Here is a 22,197-nt window from a genome sequence, read left to right on the forward strand (position 1 = left end):
GGGTGTCTCTCAAATCAGGACGACTTGCATGGGTGTATTCGATGACTTCCACACAATCATGTTCCAGATCTCCTTCTTCAGTACCTGCACCCAAAAACTCCGCAGGATTCATTAGGTTAGTAATTTTTAGAACAACATCATCTTGTTCTGTCAGAATTACCTGGTATTTCATCATTCTGCTTGAGGAAAGCCAATGGCCCCCCTTTTGTTCCAATACTGTTGTCACCATATGGGATACAAACACTTCTATCCTTTTTCCCATAGTCGCAATCAGAATATCATCTACATATTGTAGCAACAAATACCATTGTCGAGGGATCATGATATGACCTTTTGTAGTCCATTCCTCGAGTTCCTTGGCTAGTTGATTTCCAAAGATGGTTGGGCTATTCTTGAACCCTTGTGGAAGGCGTGTCCAGGTTAATTGAGTTTTCCTCCCATTGTGTGGATTTTCCCATTCAAAGGCAATGGGAATTTTTGCTTTCATGGTCAAGGGGTATGCAGAAGAAGGCATCTTTTAAATCAAGTACAGTAAACCATTTATATTTCTCTTTCACAGATGTTAACAAGGTATATGGATTTGCAACTACCGGATAAATGTCCTTAGTGATCTGGTTTACAGCCCGCAAATCTTGGACTAATTGATAACTACCATCAGGTTTCTTTACTGGAAAAATTGGAGTATTATATTCTGATTCACATTCCTCTAGAATACCATATTTCAAGAATTTTTCAATTAGAGGTACTATTCCTAACCTAGCTTCTAGTTTCAGTGGGTACTGCCTCAACTGTACTGGCTTGGCATCTTCCTTCAGTTCCACTTTTACAGGCTGGGCTGGTTTTGATTTCCCAGGTATGTCAGTCCATCACAGCCTCCTCCACTGCTTGTGGTATTTTCACTACCAGGTTTTCTTTTAATAACAGAATTTGTCCTACCTTAGATTCTGGAATTTTCATTACCAGGTTTCCATCCTCAAATGTTATTACGGCATCCAATGTGGTCAATAAATCCCGTCCTAAAAGGGAAACTGGACAGTCTGGAACATATAAGAACTTGTGGGTTAATTCCTTTCCTCCAAAACACAAATCTAAGGGTTGTAGGAATGGCCGTACTTCTTCCTTCCCTGTGGCACCAACAATCGTTGTCGTTTTATGACCTACTGTTCTCTGTAAGGAATTTAGCACAGAATAGGTAGCCCCTGTGTCCACAAAAAATCTCACATTCTGGTCTCCCACTTGTACCGTCACTAAGGGCTCCTTATTCTGGGTATCCATTTTTGTGCTTTCATATAGTCAGCTGTCATTACTATACTCCCCCAGCACCATAGTTTGTACTGCATTTCCTACTGCATTTGGTACCCAACTCATGGAACCGGGACAGTTCGGGCATTCGTTTTTCCAGTGTCCTTGCTGCTTACAATAAGCACATTGATTTGAACCAAGCTTTACAACAGGTCCCAAAGGAATTCCCTGAACATTCCGAAAACCACGCCCTTGACCGTTTCTAATTCATCTACCACGGACTCCTGTTCCTACTCCCCCACCTTGTCCTTGGACAACAGGTCTTGCTGATAATGCCTTGACTGTTCCTTTTCTCTCTTATTATTAACTTTCCAGGCTGTTTCTAACATAACATCCAGATCTCGTAATTGTGCCCCCTCCAGTTTCTGTAATTTCTTTCGAATATCATCTTGAGACTGTCCTAAGAAAATTAAAGCTAACTGAGCCCTTGCTTGTTCTGTTCTTGCTTGTTCTCCATAGAAACACATGAACACACTCACACAGGAACACACTCATTCTTTGCAATCTACTGTAGCTCCTTCTGCAGTGTGTACAGCAATATTTATTCATGCTACTGGAACACACTTCCCATTCTCCATTCCCCATTAGGATTTGCATGCTGGCTTCTCTCCCATTTCTCTCAGCCTATTATCTACCTATGCTTTCCCAAATCTCAAGGATGGCATACGAAAGATTTTCCAAAATGATCGTAGCTCAACATCACATATGTTTCTAGAAGCATAACCAGAGGATTTTTTCTGTTTTTCTTTCTTTCTTTTTTACCTGGTGAGCTGGAAGTACTGGGTGTGCAGTCACTGTCATCCAGCCACATAGTCTGAACCTTTGAATCCTGTTTTGGAAGGCCCTTAAGAGAGCACCTCAGCTCCTGGAGAGGGCAAAGAAGACGTGTTTTAATAAAGCACTTGGTAAAATCAGGGAGGGTAGCCTGTTAGAGTTCATACACCCACCCTGTCATTCTCCTCTTCCTCAGATGTTTCATTTTCCCTCAAACTACTACAGCAACTGCTTACACTGGATGAAGAACGTGAGAATGGCTGCATCACGCAGTATCCTGAAGTCTGACTCCTGAGCATTCTGTGAAATGTAAGCATTCAACATTATCAGGCTTATTGTTACACATAGGCTTGCACTTTTTGTGACATAACTTTACCATATAGTAGTCAGCAACAGGAAATTATTCATCCACAGCTAGTTTTTCCAATTCTGGTGAACTGGCTTGCATTCCTTAATTTCTAGTTGCTACTTCATTTAGTAGAAACACCACTTCTTGTTTCCATGCTGGATAACTATAATCAAAGGACAAGACTGAATTTTTAAGTCACAGACCTAAGTGTCTTCAAGCAGAGTGAGTCAAACCACCTGCATTTAAGCACTGTTAACCTCTAGACATTCATTAAAATCAACAGATGCCTTCACTTTGGAGATTAGAGATTTTAGAAGCCTAAATACAACATGTTGAGGTGTTAAACTGAGTATAAAGGCAAGGCACTACCCAGCCTCGGCCACCCACATCCACTCTCAGCCTATTGTGTTTGGTCTGGTGAAATTCCAGACAGTACAAGGAAGCTATAAAAGCACACTTTTCATGTCATAGAGCTTATGAATTGTTACTGCTATGTTTCCAGACAGTTTTAACAGGAGGAGTAAGGAAAACTTAGAGACATTAACCAGTATTATAGAATTATTAACTAAGAAAATTCAAGGAAGCAATGGGAAGGCACAAACAAATTGCTGAGATCTGCATTATTTTAGGATGTCTCAGTGCCAAGCCATTAGGATTGAGTGTCAAGCTCTTGCACAGACATGTCAGAAAGGTCCTCCTGCTTACAGATAGGAACATACCTAGGTGAGGATGCCCTTCCTGGTGATTTTGTATGTGCACAGCTGCCAGTAGCCAGGCTCCTGTAGGTCCATCCCACTAGACTTTTAGCTCCCACAGGGCCATTACAATAGGAACATTCAAAGCAAAATCTATTGGATCACTTGACTGCCACTCTCTCAAATGTCATGGTCACTGAGATAGCCATGATATATACCATGTTTCATATCTGTCAAAAAGGACCCTTTAGGTCAGCTTCTCCCAGCTCAGAATTTGGGATCCACTGCTTACAGTCATCTAGGAGAAAGAGCAGTTCATGAGGCTGATAAGCTCACATGGTGGAAGGTGCACTGTGCATGTAAACCTAACATTTATGGTGAAATACTCACTGCCTGCAGAAGAGATCAGCCAATAAGAGAGAGATGAGTGCTTAAAAATGTTAAGAAACCCAAAAAAGCTAGGAGAGGCAAGAAAGATAAGACACCTTCAAGATACTAAATATGTTTATTCCTTCAGAAACACTGCAAAATGTGGCCAGTCTTGACCTACAAGCAGTAATGAAACCTAAAGTCCCAGGCATATCACATGCCAGCATGCAACAGGGAGAACAGTAAAGACAGGGCCAATATAGGCCAAAGGTATTTCCTCAGGAGGTTAGGAAATATATTTTGGAGGAAATGAAGACCAACATGCTTCTCTATTGGCAGAGCAAATCAATAACATGAATTTAAGTGAGTTAGAGCCCAGATTTTTACAAAGTATCTCCTTCTCAGCATCCTTCCTCAGCAGGTTTCTCCATCCTCACCTACTGACCTATGTCATCCAAAGACAGCAGAGACAGAGGTGGAAAGATGTTTGTCTGCTCTTGCCTTCTGCAGGCCAAGCTGTTCTCTTCTGGCTCATCTGAGAAGAGGGGAGGGGAAGAGAAGGAGAGGCACTCAGCAGCAGCCTCTTTCCCTCATCACTAGTAGAGGCTGTTTCAATGGCTGCTAACTGGGCAATGGGAATGGGCTAGAGCCAAAATGCTCCAATAGAAGTTATCTGGACACGTCCCTTTCCCAGGACTCCTGCTCCTGGAACTGCCAGTGGAGCATTACATGGTGCCACTTGGTCTCTCCACAGTCCTTGAGGTCCTCTAAGTAAGTTCATGCTCCTCTTAGCCAAGGCTCTCATTTCACCCCAAAAGTCTTGCCAGTATCTTCAGTAGGTAACCAATGACAGAGAAGCATCTGGTCCGCGCTTGATTGGCTTGATGTCCCTACTCAGATGAGTCTAAGGATGGAAAACACAAAAAAACTTTTCCTAGGATTTGGGTGTACACAGTACAGTGCTTGATTTTTCAGATGCAACCCAGAAAGCCATCTGATCCTGAGGAGGTTTGCTATGTGGTTACTTAGGCGGGGTTCATTCTTTTAAGTCTGTCCCATGGGAAGAAGGATTATTTGGAAGCCTACCTGGACAGTAAAGCAGAAAAACTAAGGGTAATTGTCCCTGCACGTGGTAGAGAAGCCCAACTGAACAATGCAGTTTCATGGACTGCAAGCTAATCACTGCAGAATGGTGTGTTGGCAATCAGCATGTGAGGAAAGAGAGCGCTACTGTAAAAGAATTAATCTGTGTTCCCTTTACATTATTTCCAGCTTGGTTTTAGCACAACATGGACTAAGGGTTTGATTCGGTCTAGAATCTGTAATTATTATTTAAGACCAGCTGCAACATGCTGAACATTTTTGTGACAGAGAAATTTCCTGTGACACTACTCTCTGGGGAGAACCAGGAGCGGATTGATTGACATACTGCCAGGGATGACATTTTTAATATGGGCTGCAGAAATTGCTCTAGAACCAGCTGGAACTCTTTTTGCATTAGAAATATGCCTATATCACAATCCTGATTTGTGGCTTCACAATTAATGAACAATACTATTTCAGTAGAACTATCTTTGAGATAGCCTGTTAGAATTAAACTCCTAGACTGTTACTGCAATAATGTGCTAATACTGTTTTGGCGAAAATAGTGCGCTCTATGTGGTGGAATTCCATGTCCTTGATTCCCTGTCCCAGCTATGATGCAGAAGCTATGACTTGTACATGGGCTGGTCCCTAACTCTGAAATTACAACTCTAACTCTGGCTAATCACCAGTTGTACTAAACTCCATGTTACATCCCACCTTGTAAACAAACTGTCCAGGAAAGAGCTAAACTACCACAACTGTGAAAAGACTTCTTCTGGTGATTGTACAAGTGGTTTTGGATCCAGGACTGGAAAAAGATGCTCAGAGAGAATCCTGGTGACAGAAATAGACTGCCAAATCGTACAGGTCATGCCTCATGTGCATAAACAATATTCATGCAAGTATTGTCAGTGAAATCCCATGGTATGTTTGCTCTCTGAAAGCATGTCATATCAATTTGAAACAGCCATTGCATCTGGTTCACCTCAGCTGATGAATAGACACTGGGGGCTGGGAAGTGGATGAAGCCCGCCATCAAATGTAGAAATCAGGAACAGATGTCAAGAAAGCTTCATCATTTTCTTCCAGGACATGCACACATTCTACAGTATGCTAACCAGGACTAACCAAATTATGAGATGTTTTCTTACTAGGCAGAATTCTTGCTGATTATGCAAGGTTACTTCATCTGCCTAATCAGAGCAAGAGTCCTTCACGTGTGAACCTCTAATTCATTAACAAGGTCCCAGGCAGTATGAGGATGGGGAGGTAGAATAATGTGGTAAGGCTGGAAGGAGCTGCTGACCAATCAGTGATTCCATGTCCTGCATTCTCTCTTATCCTTTGCTGCCAGAGCTAGCATCTTAAATGGTCTATATCTCCTAGCTGTGCTCTCATCCTCCACCAAAATTTTGGACACCCACCTAAACCAAAAACTAGTATCACAAAAACATATTTACCAGAACTCTGCACCTTGGCTGTGACAACATTTTGGGTAGTCGCACAGCTGAACTACTGCAGATAGTCACCAGCCTGCAATTCTTATGGAGCTTTGGATCTACCTGGAAGGAAGGCCCTTCCTTATCAGACTTGGCACCTGGAGCAACACACAGGCCTGGCTCTAGAGCATTTCCCGAAAGTTTCCTAGAGCAGCCCCAGTCCTGAGAAAGGGACATGCCTTACTACAAAGTACTCAGTGCCCTTTTTGCCACAGGTCTCATCCAAGTTCTCATGAAAAAAATCAGGTGTGGCAAGCTGTTCCAGAAAGTCAGCTGCAGTCCTGGATTTAGAGACAGGCTGCTCTGGAATCTTGTAAATGTAAATGTATAGTTTCCATTAAGTCCTGAAGTATCCTAGATAGGATCACATCCCAGCATAATGCAGCTTAGCAACAGCAAAGATGCACTACCAGGAAAGTACATTTTTATATAGTTTTTGACCACCAGAAACTGAAGAACTATTTTGCAGACTACCACGTGAAGTATTTTGCAGAAGTACACTAGGTATGGTATGGCGTACTTTAGCGATGAAACTTAGGTGCAACACACGAGACCCCACTGTAACACTTTGGGGGGACTGAAAACAGACTAGTAGTTCAGACTGGTTTGGAGCAGCAGCGTGAATCCTGCTTGAAGGGGCAGAACTTGAACACAACTCAACATTCCAACAAACCCTTGTCCAAGCTTCTCCATGAAGCTCCAAAATCAACCCAGAGCAAACTACAGAGGAAAAAAATACATGAGTAAGCATGGACAACTGAACTGCTAGGGCTTTGTGTATCCTGTTGGATGCAAACTAACATTACAGTAAAGATACAGCCAAATCACCTTTAAATGGTTCAATCTTTATTCACTGGCTGTTTAAGAAAGCTGACTTACTTACTTGCATGCTTGAATTACTGTTCCATGGCCAGACATACAACTTTTAAGATACTGCAATGCCTGGTGTGGGCAATCTTAGTAAATCCTCCAAGACAGCAAGACATGCACCATGCTTAAGTCAATACCAGACACAGTGAGTGTATTTCAAATACTAAAATTATTTTCAACTCACTTGCTTATCCTCCTGGGGAATTCTGGAGAGCTGGGACTGGAGGATCCATCAGACTTCAGGTCAAAGAAAGTTCCTGGACTGTCCAGCACCTTCCGTATCCTCTCTGCAGTGCCTCTGTTGGGAAAAAATAGAAACCAGCTGTACCCCATGGTCAGAGTTAACTACTATCTATTCTAACACTTTCTTACCAGCCACAATTACAAAGCTGGATCTTTCATATACACATGAAAGTACAGTTGTGTTGAGAAGAGTAGGTTCCTCACATGTGACCTGTTGAGGGCAATATATTAGAAATGGCCAGCTTTAAGCTCCTTTTGAATTGATATAAAAGTTAAAATTAATTTCTGTACTCTCTTTTAATTCTTCCTCTTTTTCTTCTACCCTCCCCATTTCATTGGTCTTAGAAAGTTTTAGGATTGATTAGAGAGTTAATGTATTTATTGCACAAAGAAAAAGGATCCAGCAAATTTCTGTTTCAGGAGGGTTACAATAGTTTTGTTGCTACTAGTACTTGTCAAGATACTTCTGAAGCAAGCTGTCTGTGTAAGTAACTGAAAAGTGGGGCATGTTTAATTAAGGATCAGAAAACTCAGGGTTTTTTTGAGTGAGTTTTGTTGCTTCAGTGATGGAGCTCACAAAGTTCCTCCTGGGTCAGCTCTGCTGTCAGAGCCTGCATACCATTAAACTACAGCTTCAGGGTGAAGTCACACACAGTGTGTTAATCTCTCTTCTGCCAGAGAGACTGCTCCAGTCTCCCCCATTCTTGCTGAGTGTACTTCCCATCAGCCCAGGTACCCATCAGACTCATGCATGAACCAGTTCATGGCAGAACCTGGCAGACAATCCAGTGAAAGTTGATACTTTTTCTGTTAGATTAATGGGCTGAATCAGTTCCATGAAGAGTTCACTGAACATCTGAGCCATCACAAGGAATAGGACAGGATTGGGTAGTTGAAAGAGTTAGTGGGACTGCTTTTCAGTGGCATTGAACCATTAGAACAGACCAGTTGCTGGTTAAACTGCACCTTCAAGAATCAACCAAATAGTTTTTCACAGAACACAAGATAAGGCTCACTGTTCCTCATATCTATAATACGATTACAAATAAACAAAAGGAAAGCTAAATAAACCAAATAACTTACCAATTCCCTCCTAGCAAAGGCCAGGGGAAAAACCAAACCAAACCAAAAACCAACCAAACAAAAACAAAACAGAAAGAAAAGAAATCTAGGGATTTTCCTTATTGTAGAAAACTTTTACAGATCTTTTAAGGGGATAGTGAATAATGTTGTACACAATGTAATGGGTTGGCAGGTGCAGCTGCATAAGGTACAAAACTATTCAAAGTAGTGAGGAGCTATGGCTACTGTGTTGGCTTAGACTGTTACATGGAAGTTGTCTCAGATTTAATTTTTCTCAAAGAAGGTTCTATACTGTATTCTATACTATTTTTATTCAGATTAGGTCCTAGGCATCTCATTAAAGAAAGGTCCAAGGGAATACCTAGAAGGGAAAATGTAGTAATTCTTCCTGTTGTGAAATCACTATTTTCCACATTAAAGATAGCTTTTTTCCCCCTTTTACGCTGAGTCTGTAAGCTGTCCCCTGGAATTCTTGCACCTGGAAAAAATGTATATTAGATGCAGAGCACTCTTGTGACTTCTGAAACTCTGTATAATCTTGAAAAGGAGCCTCAGCAAGAACTGAGACAAATTTGATTTAACTAAATCTCTTGTGACCAACAGACAACTTTTGAATGGTTAAAATTCTGTCAAATATGCCAAATCACTCCTTGAACCTGTATGTTACCCTTTAAGTATTTCTCACACCATCTAATTTGTTTTGACTTAAAGCTTTTTTTAAAAAATCCTTTTTTTTCAAGGTATCAGAAGTTTTGTGTATTTGAACTTTTTGACACAAAACCAAACAACCAAACAAGCACCCAATTCTCCCTTGCCAAATAGAAGCCTTTAATCTGATTGTTATCTGAAAGTGATGAATACAGAACAGGAGAACCAGGAGTCCTGGAACATATTGCACAATATTTAAGAGTGACATTACTATGTTCCTCCACCCATTTCCTCCCTTCTTCCACTCATATTGATTATTCTCCTTTACAAAGAGCCCTTTTTGTTTTGTTTGTTTCTGTCAATTGTCCATTTCTCCATTAACTCATAATGAGGCTTTTCTTCCCATTCCAACCATTTCCATTTCCATACTCATTCCTGTCAATTACCTTTCTGTCCTTATACATGCCTTTCTATCTCCCCTTTCTCATCTCCTTCTATGTTTTTTTTTTTTTTTCTGTCTTTGTCTCATCTTCCCACGGCTCATACCTCTTTTCCTCCCGTATGTTCTCAATGCCAATGGCACTACTCCGTCGCCCATGGAACCAGCTAGCTCGAGTACGTGAGGGGCTCCTACCAGGCAAGGCAAAAGACTAGAAAAAAGGAAAGTGTGACAGAAAAGAGAGCGGGAAACATGACGGGAAACACTGTGGAGAACTGAAAGCATGGAAGAGAGTTTGCAATGTGGATCCAGATCCTCTCCTTTGCTTTGCAATACAATAGAACAGCTCAGCTCCACTGGTGCAAGGAGTACTTTCTGTCAGTGAGAAACATAATCTAGGGCTTACAAAGGTGGTACAAGAAAGAGACTGAAAGATACAGAAACAAAGTCAGAACAAGATACACAGCCACTATACAGAGAAAGAGGCTCAGGAAGGGAGGTATCCCCATGTGATGAGAGAAGGAGAGGCAGAATCAGGAAGGCAGAGAAAAATAGAAGTTAAAGGAGAGAAGGAGGCAGCAAACTCATCATTACTACGCTGTGAATTAGTTGTGCTGACATAAGGAATGCATATAACTGAGGAAACTGTCACCAATAAATTTCCATACTGAAAGGAACCTTCTTGGCTTACTCAGAGATGTGTTTTTGTAGTTTGCCTGTATACTGACATCACTAGTGCAAAGACCATAATCAGCTAGATGCACTTTGGCCAAAGTGACCATAATTCCAGTATCAGAAACATGGATCCTTTTCTGGTAACATTTGTCATGGATTTGTTATGCTCACACTGATCACATATGTTTGGTATCCTTATCAAATAAGAAAGCCTTTGATAGTGACTAGAAATATTCACTCTTTCTCACCCCAAACTTTATTAACTCTGCTATTTGTTCCCAACATACAAATTATGTTTACAGCAAAAACGCACCTTGAATAAGCATTGCACACCTGTTTATATTACAGAAAAGAATCTGATTGGTGAAATTGAAGAAAATGGAACAGATCTAGTGTCTTTATATTCTCAGCTCTTGCCATATGAGAATACAGCACCATTCTAGTCAAACCACAGTACATGCATTTTTTTAAGGTATGGCAACATACAGGATCTAATCCAGGATAGATATCTGATGCAGAATCATGTTTGGCTTTCTCCTCCCAGTCTGCATCAATCTCAGCTCTAGTTTACACATGAACTGAGGCTAGAGATAGGCACAGACAAAACAGATTGCAACACGTGCTGTCACCACTTGTGAGATGGGATTGTACAACAGAAAGACATTCACAGAAAGACAAAAGGACAAACTAATAGGGAAAGAGAACTAAGAATGTATGGATGGCTCACAAAGGTATGCCAGGTTTCTTCTTACAGCCCACTCAAATACCTTACCGCAGCAATGGCCTTAGGGCCCTCGGTGACACTCTGGCTGAGGGCAAGGCCAGGTGTAGCTGGGCGGCTGGGCAGGGTGGCTGGCTGCTGCTTTCTCATGGATATCCCCATGGTATCCAGGCTCTGGCTGCGGCCTCTAATCACCCGCTGAACAGTGGGGAAGCAGGGAAACAAACAAACACAGATACACATATAGACCTGCACACAGTAGAGCAGTAGGAAAAGTACCACAGTTTGGGTGGAAAGGTGTGATAAACCAGCACCAAAACCACAGAAATCCTAATTCCTAGAAGACAGCATCTTAGATATTACCCATTTTTGGTCCTAGCCAATTCATGGAGCTCACTGCCAGTGGAGATCTCTTCCTCAAGTTTATTCTCTACTTTCACTTCCCTTTTCCTGTTGCAAAAAATAGAGATTCCCTACCAGTATCCCAGCAGATTGGATAAGACAGCATAATCTGAAGAATTCTTACCCAGTACAGGCTACAAAACAGAAAATCAAACTCCTGTTCAAGACTGTAAGGTTCAGTCTTGCATGAACTTGGGTGTTGGTTCCAAAGGGAAAGGAGCCATACTAAAGTCTGCAGCATCTGAAAAAGCTATTTTTGAGTTTACTCAGCCTTTTCCAGCCTTCTGCAAAGGTCATATGTCTACATGACATGCAAATCACAGCATCTGCTATAAGTCAGAAAAGGACATTTTGGGATAATTAGTGTAAGACCCAGATGGGTAGGAAATTCCTGTTTAGCAGCAAAGGCAGGATAGACTAATTGTATGTAAAAACACACCTCATCAAAGCATCCCAGTTCTGACCAAAGCTACGCATATAACTATATGTAAATGGATTAGTTTGACAGCCCTTAACAACTCTAACTAGCCCACCATGGTCATCTGAAGAAATAATGTATTTCTCTGTCCAGACAGCTAACTTACACATCAGAAGAGGTGAGGCACTTCCACAGAAGTGGGAGAGGAAAAGTAGATAGGAAAATGATATAAGATTCTCAGTTCAAAACTCAGTTTTCCTGTTTGTACAAAAACTTTCCTATCTCGTATCATCTTGATCACTTTTAAAATAAGTTCTGCCACCTGATTAAAAAAAAAAAAAAAAAAAGAAAAAGAAAAAGAACAAAGTGTAATCTACACTGAACAAAAGAAAGTAAATTATCTCTGGCTTTTAGAGAGTAAGTAAAGCATCACAGTTTCTCTAGATGGTACACTCACAGATACATTAGAAACGCTCTTGCAGTGGCTCTTGCAAATATTTCAGTTATGAGGAAAATTAAGTGAAAGAGATATGCTGTAGGAACTGAAAGCTTCTTGCTACTAGGTATTACTATTCCTCTTGCAAACACTCATTCCTTTTTCTGTAAGTCATGGAGTGACACCTCGTCTAACATTAGACGACAGCATGAAGCATAAAGAATTTCATTTCTTAGGGACAATAAGGAATTCCACCCTAAGCCACACTGTAGCTCTGTAGAAAGGCGCACAGGAAGGGGAAAAATTTTTCTTGAGACATATGGCAAAGGACAGTTGAAGATGCTCTAGAGAAAGGCTGCTGGATTGAAAGACTTCTTCTGTCTCACCCTAAGCACAGCTGACCAGCAGGGTGAATATTCCTTGGAGGGACACACAACGAGCTTGAGAAAATTATGAGCAACTGGGTAAAGGAATCAATCCACTATGGCTCACCTTGAAATTCTCAAGGAAGCTCCCACTGCCATTCTCTATCTTGTCATCCTCCCCTATGGGCAACCCCATCATACTGCGGCTGCGAAGCTGCAGCTCCTCAAAAAGGCTCTCCAAGAGGGCACTCCGAGTTCTTTCCTGCGTCAACATTAGGAATGAAAACACAACTATTATTGGGGGCGGAGGGATTATTTTTCCTGTTTTTGCAATGTCTCACGTCTGTCTTAAAAAAACAAAAACAAAACCAAACATCATGAAGATTATTTTAAACAGTATGAAGTGGTTTTAGATGTGGTTTTAGTGGCTTAGATTTTATGGAACATATTACAATAGTACCTAGCCATTTTAAACTCTTTCTAAAGCAAGTCATAAAGGACACCGGTACTTTTTTTTACAGGTGATGAAAAAGAGGCATGAATTGAGGGCATTTTTTTCTAGATCAGGTAAGCAGCAGAGTGTGGAACAGAATTTTAGTACCTTGAACCAAAATCAGTGAGATCAGTACACATCCTGCAGCACAATACTGAGTTTCAGCTAAAACAGAATTTCCTCCAGCAAAATGCATGCATCATATTCCCACTCTTACTTGAGGATTAGATCTTTACATTAGGAGGTACCTGTTCATATTCTATCACACCTGCTGTGAAATACGAAGGAAGTATCACATAGCCAAGTATCATAACATTTCATCTTCCTTTTTAAAGCAACACAAAATAAGAAGTAGAAGTAAAAAGTTATACTGTATTTTCTTAATCTGGCAGTAATATAATTTTATAATTTTTAATGCAAACAACAAGGTAATAGACCCACCTCTAATTTAGCAAATTTATCAGCTCGATAGCAGCTGTACTCAGCATTGATGAGCTTGGCCAAAAGGAATTCACGAAACTCTGCACTCTGCAAAACAGGATGAAGACTAGACTAGAAATGAAAACAATAATAAAAATATCACATGAGAAAAGCTCTGCCTTTCTGCTCTTTAGACCTCCAAAGTCATGTAGCCAGACTGACAACACTGACTCAGAACTCCAGGGTATGTACCATATTACCCTGCCATCTAACAGTGGACAAGAGAAACAAACCTTTCTAAATATGGCTGGATTTGGCAGAGGGGGTCCAAAGAAGGGGACGTCATCTCGGGCTGTGACTGAAACCTGAAAAAATATAAGGGGGAAAAAATAAGTATCATAACACAAGTGAGACTATCAAAGCCTTCAGACTACTATGGTATATCTGATCCCTCCTGAATAATTCACATATCGAAAAGAACTCAAATATGTTATCCCATGCATCCAGCTCTTTCTGAACTCAGTGAATAAATGTGCTGATTTATCTTCCAGAAATTCAGTCAGCTAGATGTGCACACAGTAAAAGCAACAAAACCAATAAAGTGAATTGGTTTTTAGAAATCTTTAATAACAAGCAGTATATTTGGAAAAAAAAAAAAAAAGCTTCTATTCAGCCGGCAAGATTTACCTCCACTAGAAGAACCTCTGTCAATGTGATTATAGTGATCTTTTTTTTTTCTTTTTTTTGACAGAGAATTTTCAGTGGAACTACACTGCACAGTGAGGGGAGTATCTCAGTGACACCACCTCTCTGAGACACATATGGTACACATACAAAAGCACTTTCTCAGCAAGAGATAAGGATATCCATGTGGTTTTTTGTCTTTTTTTTTTTCTTTAACCGTGCTCCTACCCGACATATCAATGCCAAAAAAGTTACTGTAATGAAGTTTTTATATAGTCAGTTGGCTCTTCACACCATTTACTTGTAATTATACACAGCTATCTTACCAGATACACACAGCAATTAAGAATATTTCACAGGCTTTTTTTTGCCAAGTTTGATGTGGTAGTTCAGATTTCTCACATCATAGGCCAGCACCCTTAATTACAAGGCCTCTCACACCCTCCCAATAGATATCTACCAGTTAAAATCCTGCCTTGCATTTTGTCAGGCATGTCAGCATCATATCTGTGCCTCGCAAAATTATGGAGAAGATTATTCTAGAAGTTACTGAAAAACATCTGAATGACAACACAGTCCTGCTTAACAAACTTAATTTCTTGCTACGACAAGGTTACCCACCTAGTTTACCAAGGGAAGCCTGTCGATGTGATCTTTTTGGATTTCAGTAAAGCCTTTGATACTGTCTCTCACAGCATCCTCCTGGACAAGATGTCCAGCATACAGCTGGAAAAACACTTGTGGGTGAGTAATTGGCTGATGGGCTGGGCTCAGAGGGTTCTAGTAAGTGGGGTTATGTCAGGTGGTGACCAGTCACTAGTGGGGTTCCTCAGGGATCCATCTTAGGGCCAGTGCTGTTCAATGTCTTCATAAATGACTTGGACACAGGACTTGAGGGAATACTAAGTTAGCCAATGACACTAAACTGGGAGGAGCTGTTGACACTCTCAGATGCAGAGAGGCCCTGCAGAGTGATCTGAGCAAATTGGAGAAATGGGCAATCACCAACTGCATGAAATTCAACAAGGGCAAGTGCCAGATATTGCACCTGGGGCACCGCAGCCCTGGCTGTACATACAGACTGGGGAACAAGATACTGGAGAGCAGTTCCGTGGAGAGGCATCTGAGGGTTCTGGTCAACAGCAAGTTGAACATGAGCCACCAGTGTGTCCTGGCTGCCAAGAGGGCCAACCATGTCCTGGGTTGCATCAAGCACAGCATTGCCAGCTGGACCAGGGAAGTGATTGTCCCGCTCTCCTCTGCACTGGTGTGGCCTCACTTGGAGCACTGTGTGCAGTTCTGGGCACCACGGTATAAAAAAAGATACTGGAGAGTGTCCAGAAGAGGGCTACAAAGTTGGTGAAGGGTTTGGAGGGGAAGCCATATGAGGAGCAGCTAAAGTCACTTGGTTTGTTCAGCCTGGAGGAGGGTGTTGTGTATTGATAAGGATCATGGCTGAAAACATTGTAGCGAAACTAGTTCATCCAGCCACAGGAGATGACACATTCAGTATAGGGTGAACTGCGATTTACATATCAACAACAAGCTAACAAGCCACAGCCCAGGCCAGCTGGCCAATACTGGAGGTGGGGGATGAGCTGGAGGGTACATAGCTCCATCTTCTGATATGCACAGCTTGGCAAACAAAGGGGAAAAGCTCAGACCCTTCAACATGGCCCCGGATTTGTCGAGACTTGTCGATCTTTCGCAATCACCCCTTTCCCCCGCAGACTCTTCTCTACTCGGAGGGCTATAAAAAAAGCTCGCTTAAAACAGCACTGATAGGGAATCCACCACCCTGAGGACCCTCAGCCCACCAGCCTCACCACGGGAACTAGACTAGACATCGGAGGATGCTGCCCTCCTAAACTACAAACCCCAGCATCCTCGCTGCGGGACACCGGAGGGCATACACACATCTCATCATCCATGCTGTGGAGCCCTAAGAGTGACTGGATCCCTCATCTGTTTTTTTCTTCCTTTCTCTCTGCTCTTTCCGCCTCTCCTTTTTTCTATACCCCCATTTCTTTGTCTCTCCTTCTGTGAATGGTGATATATTACTCTCTTTCTCTCTCTCTTACACCTTAGTTTTCCTTCCCTCTGTACCACTCTTTTTCTCTCTCTCTTCCTTTTGAACATATAAGAGTAACATTATCTTAAGCTCTGCTGTTGGATTCTTCTAAGTCCCATATTATAGCTACTAATGGTTGCCAATACATGGCTCGTAGTAGGACTCTTGCTGTTAATGTATTGATAAGTTCTGTGATATCATAAACTATTTTTGCAAAGCCACTATTTGCTGTAACTAGTATTCCAACACATACTTTTAGTAAAACTCGTAACTGAATTGGACCCCTGGAGTTATTGTCTGTCATTCACTTCACATAACCGCACAGAATTAACCGACAGTTAACTCACACCTGGTCTCATCTGTTGAGTCAGGGCGTGTGTCGCATTCAGAGTTAACTCATCCCTCATCCCATCTGTTGGGACAGAACAGAGGGGAGGCTCTACAGCTTCCTCACAAGGGGAGAAGGAGGGGCAGGCACTGATCTCTTCTCTCTGGTGACCAATGACAGAACCCAAGGGAATAGCAGGAAGATGTGCCAGAGGAGGTTCAGGTTGGACATGAGGAAAAGGTTCTTCACCCAGAGGGTAGTGGAGCATTGGAACAGGCTCCCGAGGGAGGTGTCACAGCCTGTCAATATTCAAGAAAAGACTAGACAGTGCCATCAGGCATACAATGTGAACTGTGGGGTTGTCATATGCAGGAACAGGAGGAGATGGACTCGATGATCCCTGTGGGTCCCTTCCAACTCAGGACATTCTATGATTTTAATTTTCTCATTGCAAAAATTGATTCAAATAAATAAATGCCATTAATATTCCAATTTAACCACAAGGCACTAAAGCTTAAGTAAATGGGAAAATGGATGGAAAAAAATTTTCCTTCAGTCTCTTAAGTACTAGAATACTCTCAAGGCAGAATGAGTTAAACGCCCTTTTGAAAAGCCTTTACAGAAAATCCTGCATTGGCTCTAGGGTCCTGACTGGGACTATTTCATTAAATGATACAGGCAACCCTATTACAGTAACCAAAACAATGGCATTGCAGACAGGGAAAGATGAAAACAATAGTAGGAAGAGACAAGACAAACGGTAACCTTCCCCAGCTCTTTCTCATGTCATTAAATGAAATCCAGTAAATTTCTGTGCCCTATAAAACAGAAAGCAAGACAAGAACTAGGACCCTATGCCCCTCATCAACATGAAGCTATCAATGTTCCTTGTGCTATGTCCCTGATCAATATGAAGCTATCATATATACCAGGCTCCCCATAGCACAAGGAACAATAGAAGGTGGTTACTCCACTCCCAGCACACTTGTTGGTGGGAAAAGAGATGGGTATCCTGTCCAAATTTTTATATTCTCGGTGTTCTTGTAGATTTCCAAGGCATAAGGACCAAATCAACATTTCTACATAATACGAGACATAGCACTTTGATTAAAATGTTTCTACAATAGAAACATCACAGAACCTGAGCTTCTGTATATTTTCTTCTCTCTCAGCATGACTGAAAGTTGAGCATAAAGTTACATAGGCATCCATACAGAGTCATGTTACAGTGAAAGAGCTGTGTGCAAAAGCTGCAGACAGGGAATTGGTTTTCTAGTAGAGCTTCTTTCAACTGGAGGGCCCAAACAGGTAGCACTTCCCTGACAGATGGGAATCCTGTTCTGGGATCCCCTGAAGCAGATGTAGCTGGTTTGAATTCCATAGATTAGGCCAACCAGCTGCATCTGAGCTGCAGTCTCCGGCAGGGCAACCTCTCAGCGCTGTGCTCTGCAGCATGAGCAATGCAGACATAGCTTTCAGTTAGGTGAATGAGTTTTACCTGACTTATATGATGCAAGCAATACATCCCCCAAAATGGCATAAATTTTTCCTTGTGCTCTTTGATGTAAACAACAACAACAACAAAAAATCTGAATTTGTCCTGCTTCAATTCCCAAGCTTTAAGCTTCAGAAATTCATCAGCCCCTTTGAAAAACATACAAGTATATTCTAGTTCCATGTGTAGATTCTTAATAAATTGATTGAATTACTCTTTCATTTTCTGTTTGCTAGGTAGAGGCACTAAGCAGTCCTGCAGTAAAACACTTGCATTCCAGAATCTTGGTCTTTGTCAGCCTCACCTCCTAGCCCCATCCAGATAAAAATGTATTTATGAAATCTGAATACTCAACAAACATGAACAGAGATTGCTAAATAGCAGCAACCACACTAAATAGGGAGGACCTATGTGAACCTATAGAATAGAGAACAGCATAGCAGACTGGAGACTCCTGGTCAGAGAACAGAGAGTGTGTGAAGGGCAAGGAGAGATGGTGGCAGCTACTGGATTTCTAGGTCTACTGGTAATAGATCTAATTATTGCCTTTCACTGAAAATTGATCCAAAGAAATAAATACCATTAATATTCCATATTGATCAAGTTTGCTAAAAGTGCAAGCAGAGCTGTTAGGATGACAGCTGGCTGAATCCGCACCTCTTCCAAAAGCCCAAGAACAGGTTTCCACTTCAAGGATCAATATCAGCAAATCAGTACAGAGGAATCTATTGGCTCTGTTCACCTTGTAGAAAGTGTCCCCAGTTGTGTCATGAGTGAGCTGAACTACCACATAAGCGTGTAGGAAATTAGAAGCAATCATATCAGGGACAAAAGGTGTGCTTTCATCCTGGAAGATGATGGCTACAATGTCATTCCCAATGTGACGCTTCCGCTGAAGCTAGAGACAGAAAAATAATAAAGTGAGAAGGCAGGTGAAAAAGAGTAGAACAGTACAATGGGCCCTTAAATACCAGTCTATTTAACATCTTCAGTCCATCTGTTGAACCAAACCCCTCATCAATTAATTTTACCATTACTCCAGCTATAATTCCCACTGTTATGCAATTAGGCATTCGCCCCTCTAACTAGCCCCACATTGAATACCCCTCCCCTCTTAGCCACACAGCTGAATTCCTTAGTTCCCCTTCCAATACCTGCTGGGAATCTCCCTCTGTGAAGGGCAGCTTTGTAGACACAGGAAACATGATCTCCTTGCCTCGGAAATTTGTATACACTGACTCAGTGCCCGTTTGACATCTAGTGACATCCAAGCCTCCCCGAAACCTGAGCAAATCCATACCACACCATAGATAAGGCAGGACAGAGATGAGGAAGTGGAAAGAAATGAAAATATATCAGTAACAGTACCTTGGTACATCAATATTATCAAAGGTGATTTTAAGAAATCACTGATAGTGGGGCATCACATCTTCCCAAAACAAATGCACTGCCTGAAGCAGCACAATGTTTCTGCTGATGAACATGCTCGCTAAAAGCTATGAAGCTAAACCAGGAATCCTCAAAGGAGCTACTTTATTTGGCATTCTTCTGAGAAACACAAACCGTATTTTAGAACTACCAAAAGGACAGGCTACCCCACAGAAAGAGACTGAAACAATACTGACCCCTATTATTGTGAAACAAACTTACATTCGCACAGTCAAATAAAATTATTCTCTGCTGCCACTGTGGGTCAGATTGAGACACCAGAAGAGAAACGAAACACACCATGCCTTAAAGCGAAAGAGCAACAGGGCGCACTGCGCAGGATTGTCCCTGATCTATAGCTGAGAGCAAACACTTGTGTGCTTGTCAGAGAGATTGTGTCTTGCGTGTAAGTGTCTGGGAGTCTGGCACAGGTCAGTGTGGTTGATTCGATAATCAACGTCTAGGATACTTGCAGAGCGGTCCCTGTTGGTGTGGGGACAGTCTGCGTGTAAGTTAGTCTGTGCTCGTTAGCGCCTGCTGTATCTATCCGTCGCTCTGCACGCGTGTGGGTCCATGTCTTTCTCTCCACAAGCATGTGAACTGATTTCGTCGCACATGTGCATCTGTGCTAGTGTTGAGCTCAGCGGAGTGTGCCTCTCGACACTTGGTGTGCTTTGGCTGTGCCTGTGTGTAACACAGCACAGCCATGACTGCTCCAGTGAAGAGAGACCAGGGAAATCATCAAGGCAGAGTCTAGAGGGGAAAACCGAAGAGGGATTGACGTGTGCTCGACAGAGACGGATTCCCTGCGCTGACATTTCTCAGTAACACGAGAAGAAATCAGAGCTGTAGATCGACCGGAGAAATGTTTCCGAAGACGCCATTTAGCGTCTGAACAGCAGCGTGCGCGGCTTTCAGGAGTGTGCCTGAAGAGTGCCAAAACCAGCAGAGCCTGTGCTCAAAAGCTGGTGGCTGTGTGACTGCATTGATGCACGTTCGCGTGTCTGCGAGTGTATAGACGGCTGTTTCATGTTCACACAAAAAGGCACCTGGTCGGGTTTTTCTTCTATGCGTGCACACGCGTTTCCGTTGTCTCTTCGGAACAGACGTACTCCTCTGCATGCTAAACGACGTGGTAAAAGGCGTCTGCCTATATTTTGGTAAACAACCGAGTGTGCGTGTTCTGACAGCGGCATTTCCGCAGACGACTCCACAGAGCCAGTTCTCAAAACCCCGCACACCAGGATTGAATGGATTAACCAAGCAATTTCACCGGTGCGCGCAATCACATATTCTGACGGACGTCTTTCATGCCACAGCAGCACGAACGTATTTGCGTTCAAGCCTGTATCAGAAACAATGTGTGGACCGAGGATCTGTTGGTATTCTCTCCGTACGGCATGCTTCGTGGCAGCTTACTTGCGGATCGCAGGCTTAGCGGTTTCTATACACGACTCGCTATAGGGAGAGAAAGAGAGCGCATGGGAAAACTTGCGTTTTCTGCGCCGGAACCTAGTTGCTACGCCTTCTGTTTGTCCACGGGAACACACACGATTCCCCACTGAAAACCAAGCAGAAATCTTTCCACATGCTCCCAGGTATGTGCACCCACCACCTCGTGCACGCGAACGCAGCTAGAGAAAAGCACCTACCTTTTCACAAACTGATGCGTAAGCAAACGCCTGGCCACACACATGCACACATCCGCAAGCGCACCCACTCCCATCTATGGGCAGAAAGACGTAAGCGAAGCGTACCGACGTGCTTGAGGGTAAACACGTCCGTTGATGGTTGGCGTACTGCAACACGCATACGTGGCTGCACGAGAATATTCTTTTGGAGGGTACCTGCAGATATGTCCCTGTACTTGGACGACCGTGTGCGTGAAAGCGTTTGTGTCTACAAACCACTGTCTGTCCACATGCGTGTGCCTTGGTGCGGGCTCCATTCGTTCTTAAGCTGGAGTGAGTGCACAGCTGCGCCGTTTGTTTTCAACGTTCCGCGTGTTGCACGACGTTGCCCAGTCCTGCATTTCTCACGCCACAGCGTGCAGGAACGTATTGCGTTCAAGCATGTATCAGAAACAATGTGTGGACCGAGGATCTGTTGGTATTTTCTCCGTACGACATGCCTCGTGGTAGCTTACTTGCCGAGCACTTAGCCGCTTAGCGATACACACGCTGTCCAATTGGGTTTGTGACACATACACAGTCAAATTTCAGTGTGTGTCAAAAACCCCCATGGACAGGGTGTGTGTCAGAATTCCCCTTGAACATTTTGTGTGTCACAAAACCCCTTGGACACTGGGTGTCTCACAAACCGCCATGGACCCTCTGTGTGACACATTTCCCATTGGACAGCATGTCAGTCACAAACCCCGTTGGAATGTGTGTGTGTCACAAACCCCGTTGGACTGTGTGTGTGTCACAAACCACAATGGAAAGCGTGTGTGTCACAGATCCGAGTGGAGAGCGAGTGTGTGACACAGAACATTGGACTGTGTGTGTGTCACAAACCCTTTGAACGGCGTGTGTGTCTCAAAGCCCATTGGACAGGGTGTGGGACTCAAACCTCATTGGAGAGTGTGTGTCACAAACCCCATTGGACAACGTGTGTGTCACAAACCCCTCTGGACAGCGTGTGTGTCAGAAACACCATTGGACAGTGTGTGTGTCACAAACACCATTGGACTCTGTGTGTGTCACAAACCCCATTGGATAGTGTTTGTGCCTCAGACTCCCCTGGACAGTGTCTGTGTCACAAAAGCCATTGGAAAGTGAGGTTGTCATAAACCAGTTTAGAGAACGTGTGTGACACAAAACCAATTGGACAGTGTGTGTGTCAAAAAACCCATTTGAAAGTGTGTCTGTCTCAAACCGAAATGGACTATGTGTGTGTCACGAA

General features: G+C 42.7%; 1 protein-coding gene across 1 annotated transcript; it reads right to left on the reverse strand.

Moving 5' to 3' along the window:
• Window positions 1-1,150: 1,150 nt before the first annotated feature.
• Window positions 1,151-19,163, reverse strand: LOC308041656 (rap1 GTPase-activating protein 1-like; the record flags this gene model as incomplete). The annotated part of the gene is made up of 11 exons (XM_080346519.1): window positions 1,151-1,167; window positions 2,065-2,167; window positions 2,250-2,376; window positions 7,129-7,242; window positions 9,465-9,568; window positions 10,805-10,951; window positions 12,502-12,636; window positions 13,309-13,395; window positions 13,581-13,652; window positions 18,608-18,763; window positions 19,020-19,163. The coding sequence occupies 11 exons, from the start codon at window positions 19,161-19,163 to the stop codon at window positions 1,151-1,153; spliced, it is 1,206 nt and encodes a 401-aa protein (XP_080202645.1).
• Between the last annotated feature and the right edge of the window lie 3,034 nt (window positions 19,164-22,197).

Source organism: Nesoenas mayeri (genome assembly GCF_963082525.1).
Source record: "Nesoenas mayeri genome assembly, chromosome: 1".
In the NCBI taxonomy this organism is placed as follows: domain Eukaryota; kingdom Metazoa; phylum Chordata; class Aves; order Columbiformes; family Columbidae; genus Nesoenas; species Nesoenas mayeri.